The following is a 15,166-nucleotide window of genomic DNA, read 5'->3' on the forward strand; positions in this document are numbered from 1 at the left end:
CCTGCAGGGGTATTGCCTCACTAGCGGTGAAGCAGGTCTGCAGGTGTCTGTCTTTCTCTCCCCCTCCTCTCTCAATTTCTCTCTGTCCTATCCAATAAAAAATGGAAAAAATAGAAAAATAGCCTCCAGGAGCAGTGGATTCACACCAAGCCCCAGCAATAACCCTGGAGACAAAAAAAAAAAAAAAAAAAAGAAAGAAAGAAAAATTTAGTTGTAGACTCTCAAATCTTTTACCTGATTACAAATCTTTGAGTAGGAGTTGTAATGTTCTAAAATATCTTGGAGTTGTATGAAATCTGTATTTTTTTTCTTTTGCGTGCTTTGTATTCTCCTCTAACAACTTGAATAATGAAACATAGAACTTTCAGGTTATGAGAAAACTCACTAAGGGGCCAGATGGTGGGACGGCTAGTTGCCCTCGCATGTTATAATATGCAAAGACTCTGGGTCAAGCCCCAGGTCCTCATCTGCAGAGGGAAAGCTTTGTGAGTGGTGAAGCAGTGTTGCACGTGTATCTTTGTCCATCACCCCTCCCTTCCCTCTCAATTTCTGACTGTCTCTAGCCAATAAATAAATAAATATGAAAAATTAAAATAAAAAGGGAACACTTGCTAATTTTTGAATTCCTTGAACTGATAATATATACTTAGGATGTAATATGAGCTTACTTATTTAATCTTTGCTATTTAAAAAAATATTTTCTGTCTTTTAAATCTTGTATGGTTAGCACCTAACTTATTATTATTTTTTTTGCTGTGAGACACTGAAAGAGTATAAAACATTGTGGACATGCACAAAAAAGGTCAAGGGTAATTTTTATCATTTTGAATTAAAATTAAAAACATTTTCTACTTTTTATCATAAATGAGTATAGAATCTTTAAAAATAAGATATGAATTATTGAAATTTTAAAAAAGCGTAACTTAGGCGGTTAAGGAAGTATAAGAGAAACATTGTGAACGTCATTATTACACTATACTGAAAGGATTACTGTTTAAAAATGTAATAGAAATGATTGACACTAAAACTGACTTTTAAAATGTTTTCTCTAGAGGTCTATTTATCAAAGGCAGAAATTTTTAAGGGAAAAAATGATACTACACTGGCAATTATAAACTATTCCCTGGCAATTAAGTGTAAACCCACAGATGCGGATATGTATTTCAGGAGAGGTGAGATGTATGAGCTGGAAAACAAGGTGCTGGCCATGGACGATTTCTCTAAAGTAAGCTTTACACCATACAATGCTACCCTTAGGTCACAGTAGTGCTTCCTTAACAATAGAGTGAGCTGTCAAAATTATCTTCTATGTGTTGTAAGATAAAACCAATTAATTTAGTGTGTAGTGGGGCCTAGAACGTTTATTACTAAAATTTATATCCATACCATCTCAATGTTTTGTCGTTGTTATTGTTAGTAGTTAGGGAATGAACTTCTATATAGAGCTGGGGTACTGAGACAGCTCTGAGGATAGCTAGACTTTTCTAGTTCCCATCTGTTGAACCATGAAACAGTGCTTCATGAGACCTTTGAAAATTATGCCTTTGCTTCAAACAATAGAGAAAATAATTTTCCACTTATTAACTCTTAGAACACAGTTGATTTTCTTCTGCAGCAAACCTGCTGCTCTCAGAAAAGCTGTGCTCACTGACTTTTCATTCATTTATTCACTAATATTTATGAACTAAGGAGCAGTATAACATAGTAGATAAATCTTGGTTAAAAAACAAAAACCCAGATGTCTCCCGCTTTCATCGAGTCAGTAAAGGGCAGATAGTAAAGAAATAAAGACATATATAAATACATAAGTACAAATTATGTGAGTGTTAGGAAAGAAAGATGGTGGGGTAATTTAAATTTGGGTAGAGTATATCAAAGGGTTCCCCTGAGAAAGTGAACTTGTAGCTCCATTGTATTTGAGAGTCAAGAGTTGGGTAGATAGTCCCGATTACAGCAGAATTATAAACGGAATCTCCTCACTTTTAACGTTAAATTCTTAGTTCGTAGTGCAATTTGTAACTTAAAGATCATTTAATTAACTTAGCTCTTTGTGTTCCTTAATTCCTTGTCTTCTTTTCTCTTTCCTGTTTTTTCCTTCTCTTTTCTCTTCTTTTTTTCTTTTCTCACTTTTATTAAGAGGGTGGGGTTTAATGGTCTATAGTGCAGTCATTGGCACATGGGTACAGCTTCAAACTTTTTTGCTATTTTTTTTGCTTCCAGGGTTATGGCTGGGGCTTGGTGCTGGCACTATGAATCCACTGGTCTTGGTGGCCATTTTTCTTTTTTTTTTTGATAGGACAGAGCGATATTGAAAAGGGAGAGGAAGATAAAGAGGGAGAGAGAAAGAAAGAAACCTGCAGACTTGCTTCACTGCTTATGAAGTGACCCCTTCTGCAGGTGGAATCCTTGTGTGGGTCCTTGCACTTTGTACTATGTGTGCCTAACCCCGTGCACCACTGCCCGGCCTCCTTATTATCTTTATTGGATAGAGACAGCCAGAAGTCAAAAGGGAAGAGGATGATAGAGTAAAAGAAACAGAGATATCTGCAGGCCTGCTTTACCATTTGCAAAACTTTCTCTCCACAGGTGGGATAGCGGCTGAAACTGGGTCCTTGTACATTATAACATGTGTTCTCAACCAGGTGCACCACCCCCAGCCCCTCATGGCTACAATTTCTTTTTTTTTTTTTTCTTTTTTTTTTTTACAATAGTTTGTACATGCATAACATTCCCCAGATTCCCATTTAGCAATACAACCCCCACTATGTCATTCATCATCTTTCATGGACGTGTATTCTCCCCACGCACCCACCCACCCCAGAGTCTTTTACTTTGGTGTAATACTCCAATGCCCTTTCAGGTTCGACTTGTGTTTTCTTTTCTAATCTTATTTTTCAACTTCGGCCTGAGAGTGAGATCATCCCATCTTCATCCTTCTGTTTCTGACTTATTTCACTGAAGATGAATTTTTCAAGGTCCATCCAAGATCGGCTGAAAATGGTAAAGTCACCATTTTTTACAGCTGAGTAGTATTCCATTGTGTATATAGACATGGCTACAATTTCAATGTGTACCCAGACCCCAAAGCTCTTTCACCTCTCCCTCCCCTTTTCTCTTCGTCCTTTGCATGCCTAGTCCACCTCTCACTCTGTGTGTTCCTCCCCTTTCCCTTATTATCAAGTCCCACTTAGAAGTGAGATCATTTGATAGTTGTCCTCTTTTCTGGCTTATCTCACTTAACATGGTGTCTTCAAGTTCCATACAGGATGATGTGAATGAGATGACTCGATCATTTTCAACAGCAGAGTAGTATTCCATTGTGTATATATACCGCAGTTTTTCTTAATTCACTCATTTGTCCTTGGAAATCTGGGTAGCTTCCAACTTTTGGCTATCAAAAATTGTGCTGCTATGAAGACAGATATACATAGATCTCTTCTGATAGGTGTTCCATTATGGTGAGCTACCTAATTGACATGCTTTTGATTTAAGAGACTATTGTGAGTTTTGGTTATCTTCCAACACAGAAGTGACCAAAAAATATCTTTTGAAGATATTGAAATTATTCAATTGTCTTTTCTGTTCATTTCTTCCATCTGACATCAGAGGTTTATAAATGAGCTAATGTAACACCCTGAGATTACACAAGCTTCAAGATCTTTAACATTTTTTCTCCTGTTTTAAAAATAACATATTTTTTTTTGGTTTTCCCACTAATTATTTTCCCACTAATAGGAAAGAGGCCCTGCAACTTAGTATGCAGTGGATTAGTCTGTTGAAGTTGTGACTTGTATGCCAGTGTGAAATGAATGAGCCTTGCCAATTCATTTCTTTACCCAACTTTGGGGGCTAGATTCATCTTTATTTGCATTGATTGAATCAAGCTCAATGCGGCTCAATGTGTTACCTTTAATTGGCACAAAATGCCATGATCAGTCAAATGTAACTCCACTCTGGTTGAACAATGTGCTTCTGAAGTTTATTATTATTATTATTATTTTAAATTTTTTATTTAATTTATTTATTCCCTTTTGTTGCCCTTGTTGTTTTATTGTTGTAGTTATTATTGATGTTGTTGTTGTTGGATAGGACAGAGAGAAATGGAGAGAGGAGGGGAAGACAGAGAGAGGGAGAGAAAGACAGACACCTGCAGACCTGCTTCACCGCCTGTGAAGGGACCTGCCTGCAGGTGGGGAGCCGGGGGCTCGAACCGGGATCCTGATGCTGGTCCTTGAGCTTAGTGCCACCTGCGCTTAACCCGCTGCGCTACAGCCCGACTCCCTATTATTATTATTTTTTAATTAAAAAAAAATATTTTCCCTTTTGTTGCCATTGTTTTTATTGTTGTAGTTATTGTTGTTATTGATGTCATCATTGTTAGAACAGAGAGAAATGGAGAGAGGAGGGGAACACAGAGAGGGGGAGAGAAAGACACTTGCAGACCTGCTTCACCGCCTGTGAAGTGACTCCCATGCAGGTGGGGAGCCGGGGCTTCGAACCGGAATCCTTACTCTGGTTCTTGCGCTTTGTGCCACGTGCGCTTAACCCGCTGCGCCACCACCCGACTCCTGCTTCTGAAGTTTTATCGGTATAATTGCCAGTAGGCAAACACTTTGACTTCTTATATGTTCTATTTTGATTTCCTCTCAGAAAAACTTCCCTGCACCTTTAGAATTTGAAGATACACGATCTTCCCAAGGACATAGTCTTTAAATATAAATCTGAAAATATTGTCACCTACCACTAGTTTATTTTTGTTATCTGAAATGAAAATGTGGGTGTAGTCCATTTGATTTGTTGTAGGATTATATATTTTTCATTTTCTTATTCATATGTGGTGAACTTTTGTGCCTCTTCCCCAACCCTCATCTCCACACAGTGCATTTTTTATGATCCTAAAAGAACAGACGCATTGTTAAAACGGGGGATATATCACTATGAGAATGAGAGCTGGCTTTCAGCCGCGACAGATTTTACAGCCTTGTTAAAAATAGACCCCCAACATCTTCGAGCAAGGTGAGATTTGTTTTAGATGTGAATTTTGAAAAAAAAAAATTGAAATACATTTTTAGTGCAGAAAATTAGCTAAAATACATCAAACAGCCCCATAAAATGTATCAATTTTCAGTGCTGCCAGGGAATGAAAACCTCTCCTTATACCCTAACAGTAGTAAATACTTTTATTTAACAACTGTAAAAGCACAAATGGGAGTTCTGTCATTTGTGTTTCCTAAGTACTAGTTATATTGTCAGTTTAAAAAGTACTGTCCGATATTTGGGTGTTATATTTTGTGTCAAAGAAAACTATAACATCTCTACTTACTGCATCCATTTTCTCCAAAATGTCGGTGGAATTATCTGGTATGTATGTATGTATGTATGTGTGGGTGTAGATATGTATGTATGTATGTATTTTGCTATAGTACTACTGAACTCTGGTTTACGGTGGTGCTGGGGATTGAATCTGTGACCTTTGAGTGCCTCAGGCATGAAAGTCTTTTTTACATAACTGTTATGCTGTCTTCCCAGGCCTTTTTATTTATTTATTTTTAATTGCTTTGACATATGGTGGTGTTGGAGATTAAACAGGAGACCTCAGAGCATCAAGCATGAAAGTATTTTGCGTGACCATTGTAGTGTCTCTCCAGTTTGACTTTTCTGGAGAACAAGCTTGGTCTCTACATATATTTTAAAGTCTAATTAACATTTTGGGTACTCATTATATAATAAACATTTTTTTTTTTTACTGACACACCTCTCATAAATGTAAGAAAATAAAATTAGTAAGCATATACCAATTGACTAATAGTTAATATGTACATATCAATAATTATGTGTATCATACTGTAATTTATTTACTAAAATATCCATATTCTTTATTATCTTTTTTGTTAACACCATAACAAAACTTGCTTGAGAAGCAATTGAAAATAATCACAAATCATTATTCAAATACCTTAATTTAAAAAAAAATTATGATTAATAGTAGTTTACAATATTTTTTTATTTTTTAAAAAATTTAAAAAAATTATATTTATTTATTCCCTTTTGTTGTCCTTGTTGTTTTATTGTTGTCGTTATTATTGATGTCGTCGTTGTTGGGTAGGACAGAGAGAAATGGAGAGAGGAGGGGAAGACAGAGGGGGAGAGAAAGATAGACACTTGCAGACCTGCTTCACTGCCAGTGAAGCGACTCCCCTGCAGGTGGGAAGCTGGGGGTTTGAATCCAGATCCTTCCACCAGTCCTTGTGCTTTGCACCACATGCTCTTAACCCGCTGTGCTACCGCCCGACTCCCAGTTTACAAGATTTTTGTAGGCTGACACCACACCACACCACACCACACCACACCACACCACACCAACCACCAAAGCTCTTTTGTAAAGTTCTACTAAAAGAGAGAAAGTCTGCATCGTGTAGTGCATGATAAGATCATTGTTTCCTTTTTTTTAGGACCTACCGAGGGAGAGCATATTTTAAGCGGCATCTGTATAAGGATGCAGTTCAAGACTTTTCTTATGTGATTCACTTCGATCCCAATAACTGGCTGGCACTGTACTACAGAGCTTGTATATTTCGGAAGACTAACCCTATGAGAGCACTGCAGGATTATAGTGTTTCAGGTACTTCTTCAACTGCACATATATTGGAGTTATTATTTTTTGTTGTTGAGACAATACACTACTGTTGGTATGCATGAGACCCCTTCTGTTTCATTTGGTTTAAATCCCCCCTGCTTAACACTATCTATTTACATAACCACTTCATTCTATTTACATAACCACTGTTAACAAGTTCCACCCTCCCTCCAGGGCATTTGTGGTTCAGTGATAGGATTCTCGCCTAATCTGCCCCCTCTTTGTCACACTCTGATTTTCACCAGTCACTTTTCTCTCCACCCTCTCTATGTCACATCCTGTTTCCACCTTACTTGGCAAGTATATATAAAGACAACATTGTGAGTTTTACAGTACTGTACCTTTAGTTTAGCTTAGCTCGGCTTAGATTGTGCTGCGTCCTGCATGAATAAAGAGATACTGCCTACAGCTCAACCATGAATCCCTGGTCGTCTGTTACCCGCCCGTGAAGCCCGGCGAAAACAACATAACCCGTCGAAAACAACACACTACTACATAAATTCCATTTGTACAACTTTTAATCTTGACAGCTGTGCATGTGTGAGAGTTTGACTTGTGGTCTAGTGACTCATTTTTCATAGATTGGAATACTAATGTGGGAGAACTGCTGCCGCAGTGGATCACTGTGTAGATGATATAGGAGTGCTATATGATATATGGATAACAATGTATCTATATAGTGTGTGCATTCATGTACACGTATAAGCAATAACGGTTTAGGTAAACGCGTTTCTAGCCTGTCCATTTGGCGTGTCTGTGAATAACTCTGACAAAAAATAGAGATCGCCTCAAAGAAATCTATGTATTGAGTTCTGAGAATGTTTCTATTCTGTTGTCCCAATCAGTCTGCTAAAACAGTGTCTTGTGTCCTGCATCATAGACCCGGCCCATGGAATACTTAAATCGAGTCTTTTTATTATTCAAAAGCTAAAAATAGACTGTGAATAATTAAAGGAGGATGACAACAAGTAACAAAGTGGTTATTTTCACTTGACCCTGTATCAGTGTTTTCCTGGTGTGGGAATAGGTATATCATAGTTCTGAGATAAGAGAAAGTACTTAGTAATGTATTTCCAGCTGAATAAACAAGTCCATTCTGCTTGGCAAAATCCAGACACTGACCAATCCACCGAAGGTGGTTATTACTGTCTTGGCTCAAATTACTGGAATTCCATCATCCCATCATCCCTGATCTACAAATTAAGAGCCAACCAGCCTTTTACAAATACATCACTCCTCAGGGAAGTAGCCCTAAGAGAACTGTGACTTGGTGGCAAAAGGTAAAACTTCTTCCTTACCCAAAACAGCCTCGAGAGCTTAGAAGACATGGATCAAGTGATAGGGGACTGCTCATGGCAGTGAGACTATGAGAGAAGGCCTGAGATGGTCTCTAGATCCGTTACAAAGCCCATCTCTACTGCTGATTCGGATCATGTCCATAATCAATTTACCTGAGCCCTTTTGGACCTTAAATCTCATCATCTGTACAGTGAGTGGACTAGCATAGATCTCTTCCAGGTCTAGTGAGTTTGTGACCCATAATAGCCACATTGCTACTTATCAGCAGATAGATTCTTTTATGTGAACCCTGCTTTCCACTTACCAAGTAAGTACATCCATCATAAGTATGTTCTCTTCGATGTAATGCTAAAGAAAAAAAAAAAAGCACAATAAGCAACAGAAAGTATGTAGGCTAAAATACAACTCAGCCATGTTTGTTTCAGTTCCTAAATCAAATATATATTTTCTTTCTTTCTTTCTTTTTTTAGTTCTCATAAATGATGGTTATGAGAATGTTTATTGTTTTCTACATCGGGGAATACTGTATACAGATCTAAAACTCTGGATGCTGGCAATTTGTGACTTTGAAACTGTTATATCTCTAGAAAGGTATGTTTCATATTCACCGAGTTCACTTTTGTAGAAAATTAAGATGGGTGGGGTGGGCAGACAATGGTGCACCTGGTTGAGTGCACATGCTACAATGTGCAAGGACCCAAGTTCAAGTACTCGGTCTTCACCTGCAGGGGGAAAGCTTCAGCTTCACAAATGGTGAAGCAGTGTGCTGCAGGTATCTCTCTGTCTCTTTCCCTCTCTACCACTCCTCTCCCTTCTTTATTTCTCTCTGTCTCTACCTAAATAAATATACTACCAAAAAAGTTAAGTAAAAGAAAATCAAAGGAAAAAAGAACTAAGGAAAATACTTGTTTTTTATTCTTGGCCAGTAATAACTTTGTAGAAAACCAATTATACAGTCATCCTAGATCAGAATCCTACTTCTAAAAGTAAGATTATTTATCAAATAACACCTGTCCTTGATATGCTTGCTAATTTTCAGAACTTGAATGGTTTTGAGAGGAGTTAGTGCTATAGTTAGTGAAAGCGACAAATGCGGTTGACAAAATACCTAACGTGCTTGGCACATCTGCTTTGCCATGCATGTGACACAAGTTCAAGCCAGGCCTCCCCCACAGAGAAGGAAGCTTTGCTGCTGCTGTGTCATTTCCTGCCTGTCTCTTGTCTCTTTCTTTCTGAAAAAGCCAAGCTGGAGTGATGAAGACCTAGCAATGGCAACAAACAAGTCCAATAACCTATTAGGAGCAGTCTAGAAATGCTTAGGTTAGAACTTCCTATAGTTAATTTTATGGGAAAATGTCATCAAACTTTAAAATAATGACAAAGTATTTTGTTTACAATATCATTGGTTTGGACAACACATAAGCGAGTGAGAGGAAGCCTTTTTAGAACTTCTGACTTCGTCTTATGCATACATGTGAAGTAAGAGAATGAAGAAGCTAGCTATCTGAAACATAAGTTCCTTGTTAGATACGTATTTGTGAGTTCCAGGGAGAGAGAGCTGAAAGATACACACACTACTCAGAAAATCAAGGGATAAAACAGAATAAATGATTCCTTTTCTTTGGGCTGGGTGGTGGCACACATGTTTCAATACACAAGGACCGGGGTTCAAACCCCTACCTGGTCCCCACCTGTAGGAGGACTGCTTCCCAAGTGGTGAAGCAGGGGTGCAGGTGTCTCTCTGTTTCTTTCCCTCTCTACCTCCCCCTTCCTCTTGATTTCTGACCGTCTGAGCAATAAATAAATAAAGATAATAAAAAAAATGATTCCTCTTCTTTCCAACGAAGCATTCATTAGAATGGAAAGTGTTGGAAAGAGTGACCTATTATGCCCATTCCAAGCCAGTCAGCCCACTGTTTATATAGCTGATCTAAACTAAATTTTGATTCTCAACAAGCATGGAGCAGGCTGGGGGAACAGCACAGTATTTATGCAAACAGTTTTCATGACTGAGGTTACAAAATCCCAGGTTCAATCCCCCATTAATCAGAGCTGAGTAGGGCTCTGGTAAAATAAATAAATGTATTCCTCATTCGTTAACAAACAAACAGAACAAACATGGGGTATAGTGCTATAAATACCACCATACTTAAAAAAAATTTTTTTAGCCTATTAGGGCAGGGAAGATAGCATAATGGTTATGCAAAAAGACTCTCAAGCCTGAAGCTCTGAGAGGTTCCAGGTTCAATCCCTCCCTCACACCATGGAAAATCAAAAATGGCAGTGCTGTGGTAAAAACAAAACAACCAGCTATTATTTAAAAAATGTTTTTTGTTTAATGGTTTCTAAATTCGTTTTTTTATATTTATTTTATTTATTTATTCCCTTTTGTTGCCCTTGTTGTTTTATTGTTGTAGTTATTATTGTTGTTGTCATTGTTGGATAGGACAGAGAGAAATGGAGAGAGGGAGGGGAAGACAGAGAGGAGGAGAGAAAGATAGACACCTGCAGACCTGCTGCACTGCCTGTGAAGCGACTCCCCTGCAGGTGGGGAGCCGGGGTTCGAACCGGGATCCTTATGCCGGTCCTTGTGCTTTGCGCCACCTGCGCTTAACCCACTGCGCTACAGCCCTACTCCCTCTAAATTTGTTCTTTATTAGACTTGCAAAGTAAACAAAAAGACTCCAGGGATAGATTTCCCGAGGGTCTCTGGGCCCAAAAACCCAGGCTAAACTCAAGGTCAATGACCAAGACCCAAGACCCCTCTCCTTTTGTAGCCCTTCTTTTTTACTAATTTATTTATAAAATAAAAAAAATACTAACAAGACCATAGCATAAAAGGGGTACAATTCCACACAATTTCCACCACCCCACCAGAGTTCTGTATCCCCTCCCCTCCCTTGAAAGCTTTCTTCTTTTTTTTACCAGAGCACTGCTCAGCTCTGGCTTATGGTGGTGCAGGGGACTGAACCTGGGACTTTAGCCTCAGGCATGGGAGTCTCTTTGCATAAACATTATGCTATCTACCCCTGACCACTTTTTTTTTTTTTTTTTTTAAATCTGGATCAGGAAGTTTCAGCAGCAAATGGGCAGTAGAAACTTTGATGTCTTGGTGTCTTTTAAGCAAAGAATCTCCTATGAAATAAAGAGTGTACTTTTCTTATTTTGAAGTAGAGGTATCAAACGATGTACTTTTGAAGGTCATTTCTACATTGAAAATTGTTTGAATCCAAGAGAGAGAAAACATTTACTGTGCTTTACTAAAATATCAACAACAATTTGTTTTATATACTTTAATACATTTGTAATTGGGGAACAGTTATAATAAAGTATCTAACAAGATTTTACTTTCTCACATTTTTTTAAAGAACCATTATTTTAGCTTATATAAATATTGGCCTCACATATATGTTGCATCTGGATAAGTATGTTGAAGCTGCTTGGCATTTTTCAGAGGCTATTAAAATTGATCCTTTATCTGTTCAAAGCTACATGTGTCGAGCTGAAGCCTATTTTAAGGTATTTACAGTCTGAAAACATTGATTTTTGATAAATCTTTAATCTTCTAGATACTTGTTTAGTATAGTCTGAATAATACAGAAGCATAACTGTTGTCAGTTAATCACAGAGGCTAATGCACTTCTAAGCAATACATATTAAGTGGTTTAAGCTAGCTATAAATGCACATTTAAAAACCTTCCATTTGGTGGCAGACCTAGTTAAGTGCACACATCAAAACCCCTGTTTATGAGGGGTACATATTTATTTATTTATTTATCTATTTACCCCCTCCTTACCACATCCCTCTCCCTGTCCTTTTCATCAGTCTTTTGCTTTGGTGCAGTGCACCCAACCAGTGCAAGTTTTACAATGCATTTCCCTTCCTGTTCTTGTTTCTGAAGTTCTGCTCATGAGTGAGATCATCCCATATTCATCCTTCTCTTTCTGACTTACCTTACAAATAGCAGAAAAGCTTTGCAGACACCTATCATGGCAAGATGGGAAATTGTGCCCAGCTGCCAACAATTGTACTATAAATAATTGATTACCAATTCAAAAAGAAAGTGTGTGTGTATATGTGCCTGTGTGTGAGAGAGATAGAGATAGAGAAGGAGAGAGAGAGAGAAGGAGAGAGAGAGAGACAGAGAGAGAGAGAGTAGGTTTGCAGAAGTGTTTGTGGTCATCATGGGAAACTAGTCATTGATATTTTTCCTTCAATTTTGTTTGAATTTTTCAGGTCATTTAAATAAAAAAAAAGAAATTTAATATATCCTCAGTGTGACAGATCCAAACAATACAACAGATAGTGAAAGTTGTTGCCTCTAACCAAATCAGACTTTCTAGAGAAATACTATTGTCTACCTTTTCAACAGCGACCCTTTCCTAATAATTCATTACTAACTCATCTACCTGGGACACTATTAGAAATTTCTTATGAGGATTATTTTGCAGCAGGCTTCTATTTTTAGTGATTCTGCCTTTTACTCCTTTTTCTTTTCTTTTCTTTTTTAAAATTTAATGTTTTTCCACCAGGATTATTGCTGTGCTCAGCGTCTACATGACTCTACTTCCACTTCCGGTAGCCATTCTTTTTCTTTAGCTACAGTAGACTGTGGAAGACAGAGAGGGAGAGGGAGAGGCAGAGAAGGACAGAGAAGGAGAAACACCTGTAGCACCACTCCACCCCTCCTGATACTTCTCCCCTGCAGGTCCAGGTGTTCTCATGGAGTGTCTGGAACTCAAACCCAGGTCCTCAGTCATGGTAACACGGGCTCTCTACTGACTTAGCCACCTGCCAGTCCTGCCTCCCAACTCCTTTTTCAACACAACTGTGGTGATTCCATCAGATTATCTCACTTCTTTGGCCCCAAATATTCAGTAACTTCCCTTCATGCTCAGAATAAATGTAAAATTTTGCAAACACTGAGAGCCTCTTAATTGTCGTGTAAGCTTGTTTTTCTTTCTTTATATTTAAGTAGAATTACATTTTACCTTTTATTTTGCTCTTTTTTTGTCTGCTAATTTAATAATATGGTTAGATTTGGTGAGCCAAATATTATGTCATAGTTTTAGGTCATAGGTTAGGCCCATGTCTAGTGTTTTGAAATGTTTCTAGACTGTTTTCCAACAGGGGTTGGACCAATTTGCATCCCCACTAGTGTTACAATTAAGAGAGAAAAATAGAACAGCTAGACAAGAAATGGAAACCAGAATGAATATATGATACAATCACATTTATATAAAATTGTGTATTTGTGTACAGGTATAACATCTTTCAAAATTATTGATGAGAGATTTTAAAAATCTGTGTCCCCGTTGCTTTGATTATTCTTTTAAACATTATGTATGGTGAGATGTTCCTGCAAACTTTCTGTATTGAAGGGGAGGGAGAGGACATCAGAGGCAAGCAGGCAGAGTTCTTACAAGTTTCTGCTTATTTCTCAACAGTTACATCATTTCACAAAGGCCGTAAGAGAATTATCTCGTGCTATTCACCTTCAGCCAGATGAGATTCAATTGTATATAATAAGGTACAAGTGTAGAAATAGAATTTTCTGGGAATCGGGCTGTAGCGCGGCGGGTAAAGCGCAGGTGGTGTGAAGCACAAGGACTGGCGTTAAGGATCCTGGCTCGAGCCCCCGGCTCCCCACCTGCAGGGGAGTCATTTCACAGGTGGTGAAGCAGGTCTGCAGGTGTTTTTCTCTCCCCCTCTCTGTCTTCCCCTCCTCTCTCCATTTCTCTCTGTCCTATCCAACAACGACAGTAACCACAACAATAAAACTACAAGGGCAGCAAAAGGTAATAAATAAAAATTTAAAAAGTTTTAAAAAAATAGAATTCTTCTTGGGATAACTTAGCTGGTGGGAAATTGCTGTAGTAATACTAGATTGACTTTTGATCCTTGTAGCCTCTACATTTTTGAGGCCATCTCCCAACCAGCAAGTCAGATTAAATACGTCCTTCTGTCTAAAGATCTACCATACATGTAAACATGCTCATAGTCACTGGTGATCAGGGAAATGCAAATCAAAACAACAGTGAGATACCTCTGTACACCTGTGGGAATGTCACACATTAGAGAAGACAGAAACACCAACTGTTGGAGAGGCTATGAGAGGGAAAAGAGACTCTTGTACGTTTCTGGTGGTAATGCAAATTGGATTATTCCTGTGAAAAACAGTCTGCAGATTCATCAGAATTCTAGAAATGGATCTGCCTTACAACCCAGTAATCCCTCTCCTAGATATTTTATCTGGAAATAAATGTTCATAGCAGCAAGTTTGTAATAGCCCAAACTTGGAAAAAACCCATATGCCCAACGACAGATGAATGACTAAGAAAGTTGTGTGGGAGATACACACAATGAAATATTATGCAATAGTTAAAAATTATAAGGTTAGGGAATTGGGTGGTAGTGCAGTGGGTTAAGCACATGTAGCGCGAAGTGCAAGGACCAGAGTAAGGATCCCGGCCACCTGCAGGGGAGTTGCTTCATAGGGAGTGAAGCAGGTCTGCAGGTGTCTATTGTTCTCTCTTCCTCTCTGTCTTCCCCTCCTGTCTCCATTTCTCTCTGTCCTAACAACGATGACATCAATAACAATGACGACAACAATAACTACAACAACAATAAAAAGGGGCAACAAAAAGGGAAAAATAAATAAATATTAAAAAATTATAAGGTTATCTCCATTTCAAAATCATGGACAGATCTTGAAGGTATCATGTTGAATGAGACTAGCCAGAAAGAGAAAGACCAATATAAAATTATCTCATTAGGAGGCAGAACTTAAGAACAGAGAACAGAAGAGAGGGCATGAGGTAAAACTTGGCCTGGGAAAGGAGGGATAGATACAGGATGAAGGACATTGGAGTCCTGGCATGTCTCCTAGACACCAGTCAAGCGGAGATGAGAGGCTGTGCCTATGTGTTAAAGACTAAACTGTAAACCATTTACCCTCCCCCCCCCACACCCACAAAGAAACCACTTTAAAATATAAGATAACCTAGTTTTTTTACTTGCTCTGGTTGCATCAAGAACACAGCTGTTTACTGTTTAGCCTGAACAGTTTGTCTAGGTTCCTGTTGATATAACTATCACATCGTTTGTGCAAAACTAAGGGGATATATTTTGAGTAGTGGCTTGATTGTACTCATAGAGGTGCGAACCATATGCCTCAGTAATCTGGTGGGAGAGAAAAAGAGACTTGATTTGTATTTCAAACATAGTTG

General features: G+C 38.3%; 1 protein-coding gene across 3 annotated transcripts in view; it reads left to right on the forward strand.

Moving 5' to 3' along the window:
* The window catches only part of TTC6 (tetratricopeptide repeat domain 6), a 201,418-nt gene that overhangs the window by 149,789 nt on the left and 36,463 nt on the right, over positions 1-15,166 (forward strand). For all 3 annotated transcript variants that reach the window (XM_060175452.1, XM_060175454.1, XM_060175453.1), the window contains exons 14-19: positions 1,053-1,225; positions 4,880-5,016; positions 6,453-6,622; positions 8,407-8,527; positions 11,305-11,455; positions 13,385-13,467. In XM_060175452.1, coding sequence (XP_060031435.1) covers positions 1,053-1,225; positions 4,880-5,016; positions 6,453-6,622; positions 8,407-8,527; positions 11,305-11,455; positions 13,385-13,467 — 835 coding nt within the window. The remainder of the gene's footprint in view (positions 1-1,052; positions 1,226-4,879; positions 5,017-6,452; positions 6,623-8,406; positions 8,528-11,304; positions 11,456-13,384; positions 13,468-15,166) is intronic.

This window comes from Erinaceus europaeus, chromosome 16 (assembly GCF_950295315.1).
Source record: "Erinaceus europaeus chromosome 16, mEriEur2.1, whole genome shotgun sequence".
Taxonomy (NCBI): domain Eukaryota; kingdom Metazoa; phylum Chordata; class Mammalia; order Eulipotyphla; family Erinaceidae; genus Erinaceus; species Erinaceus europaeus.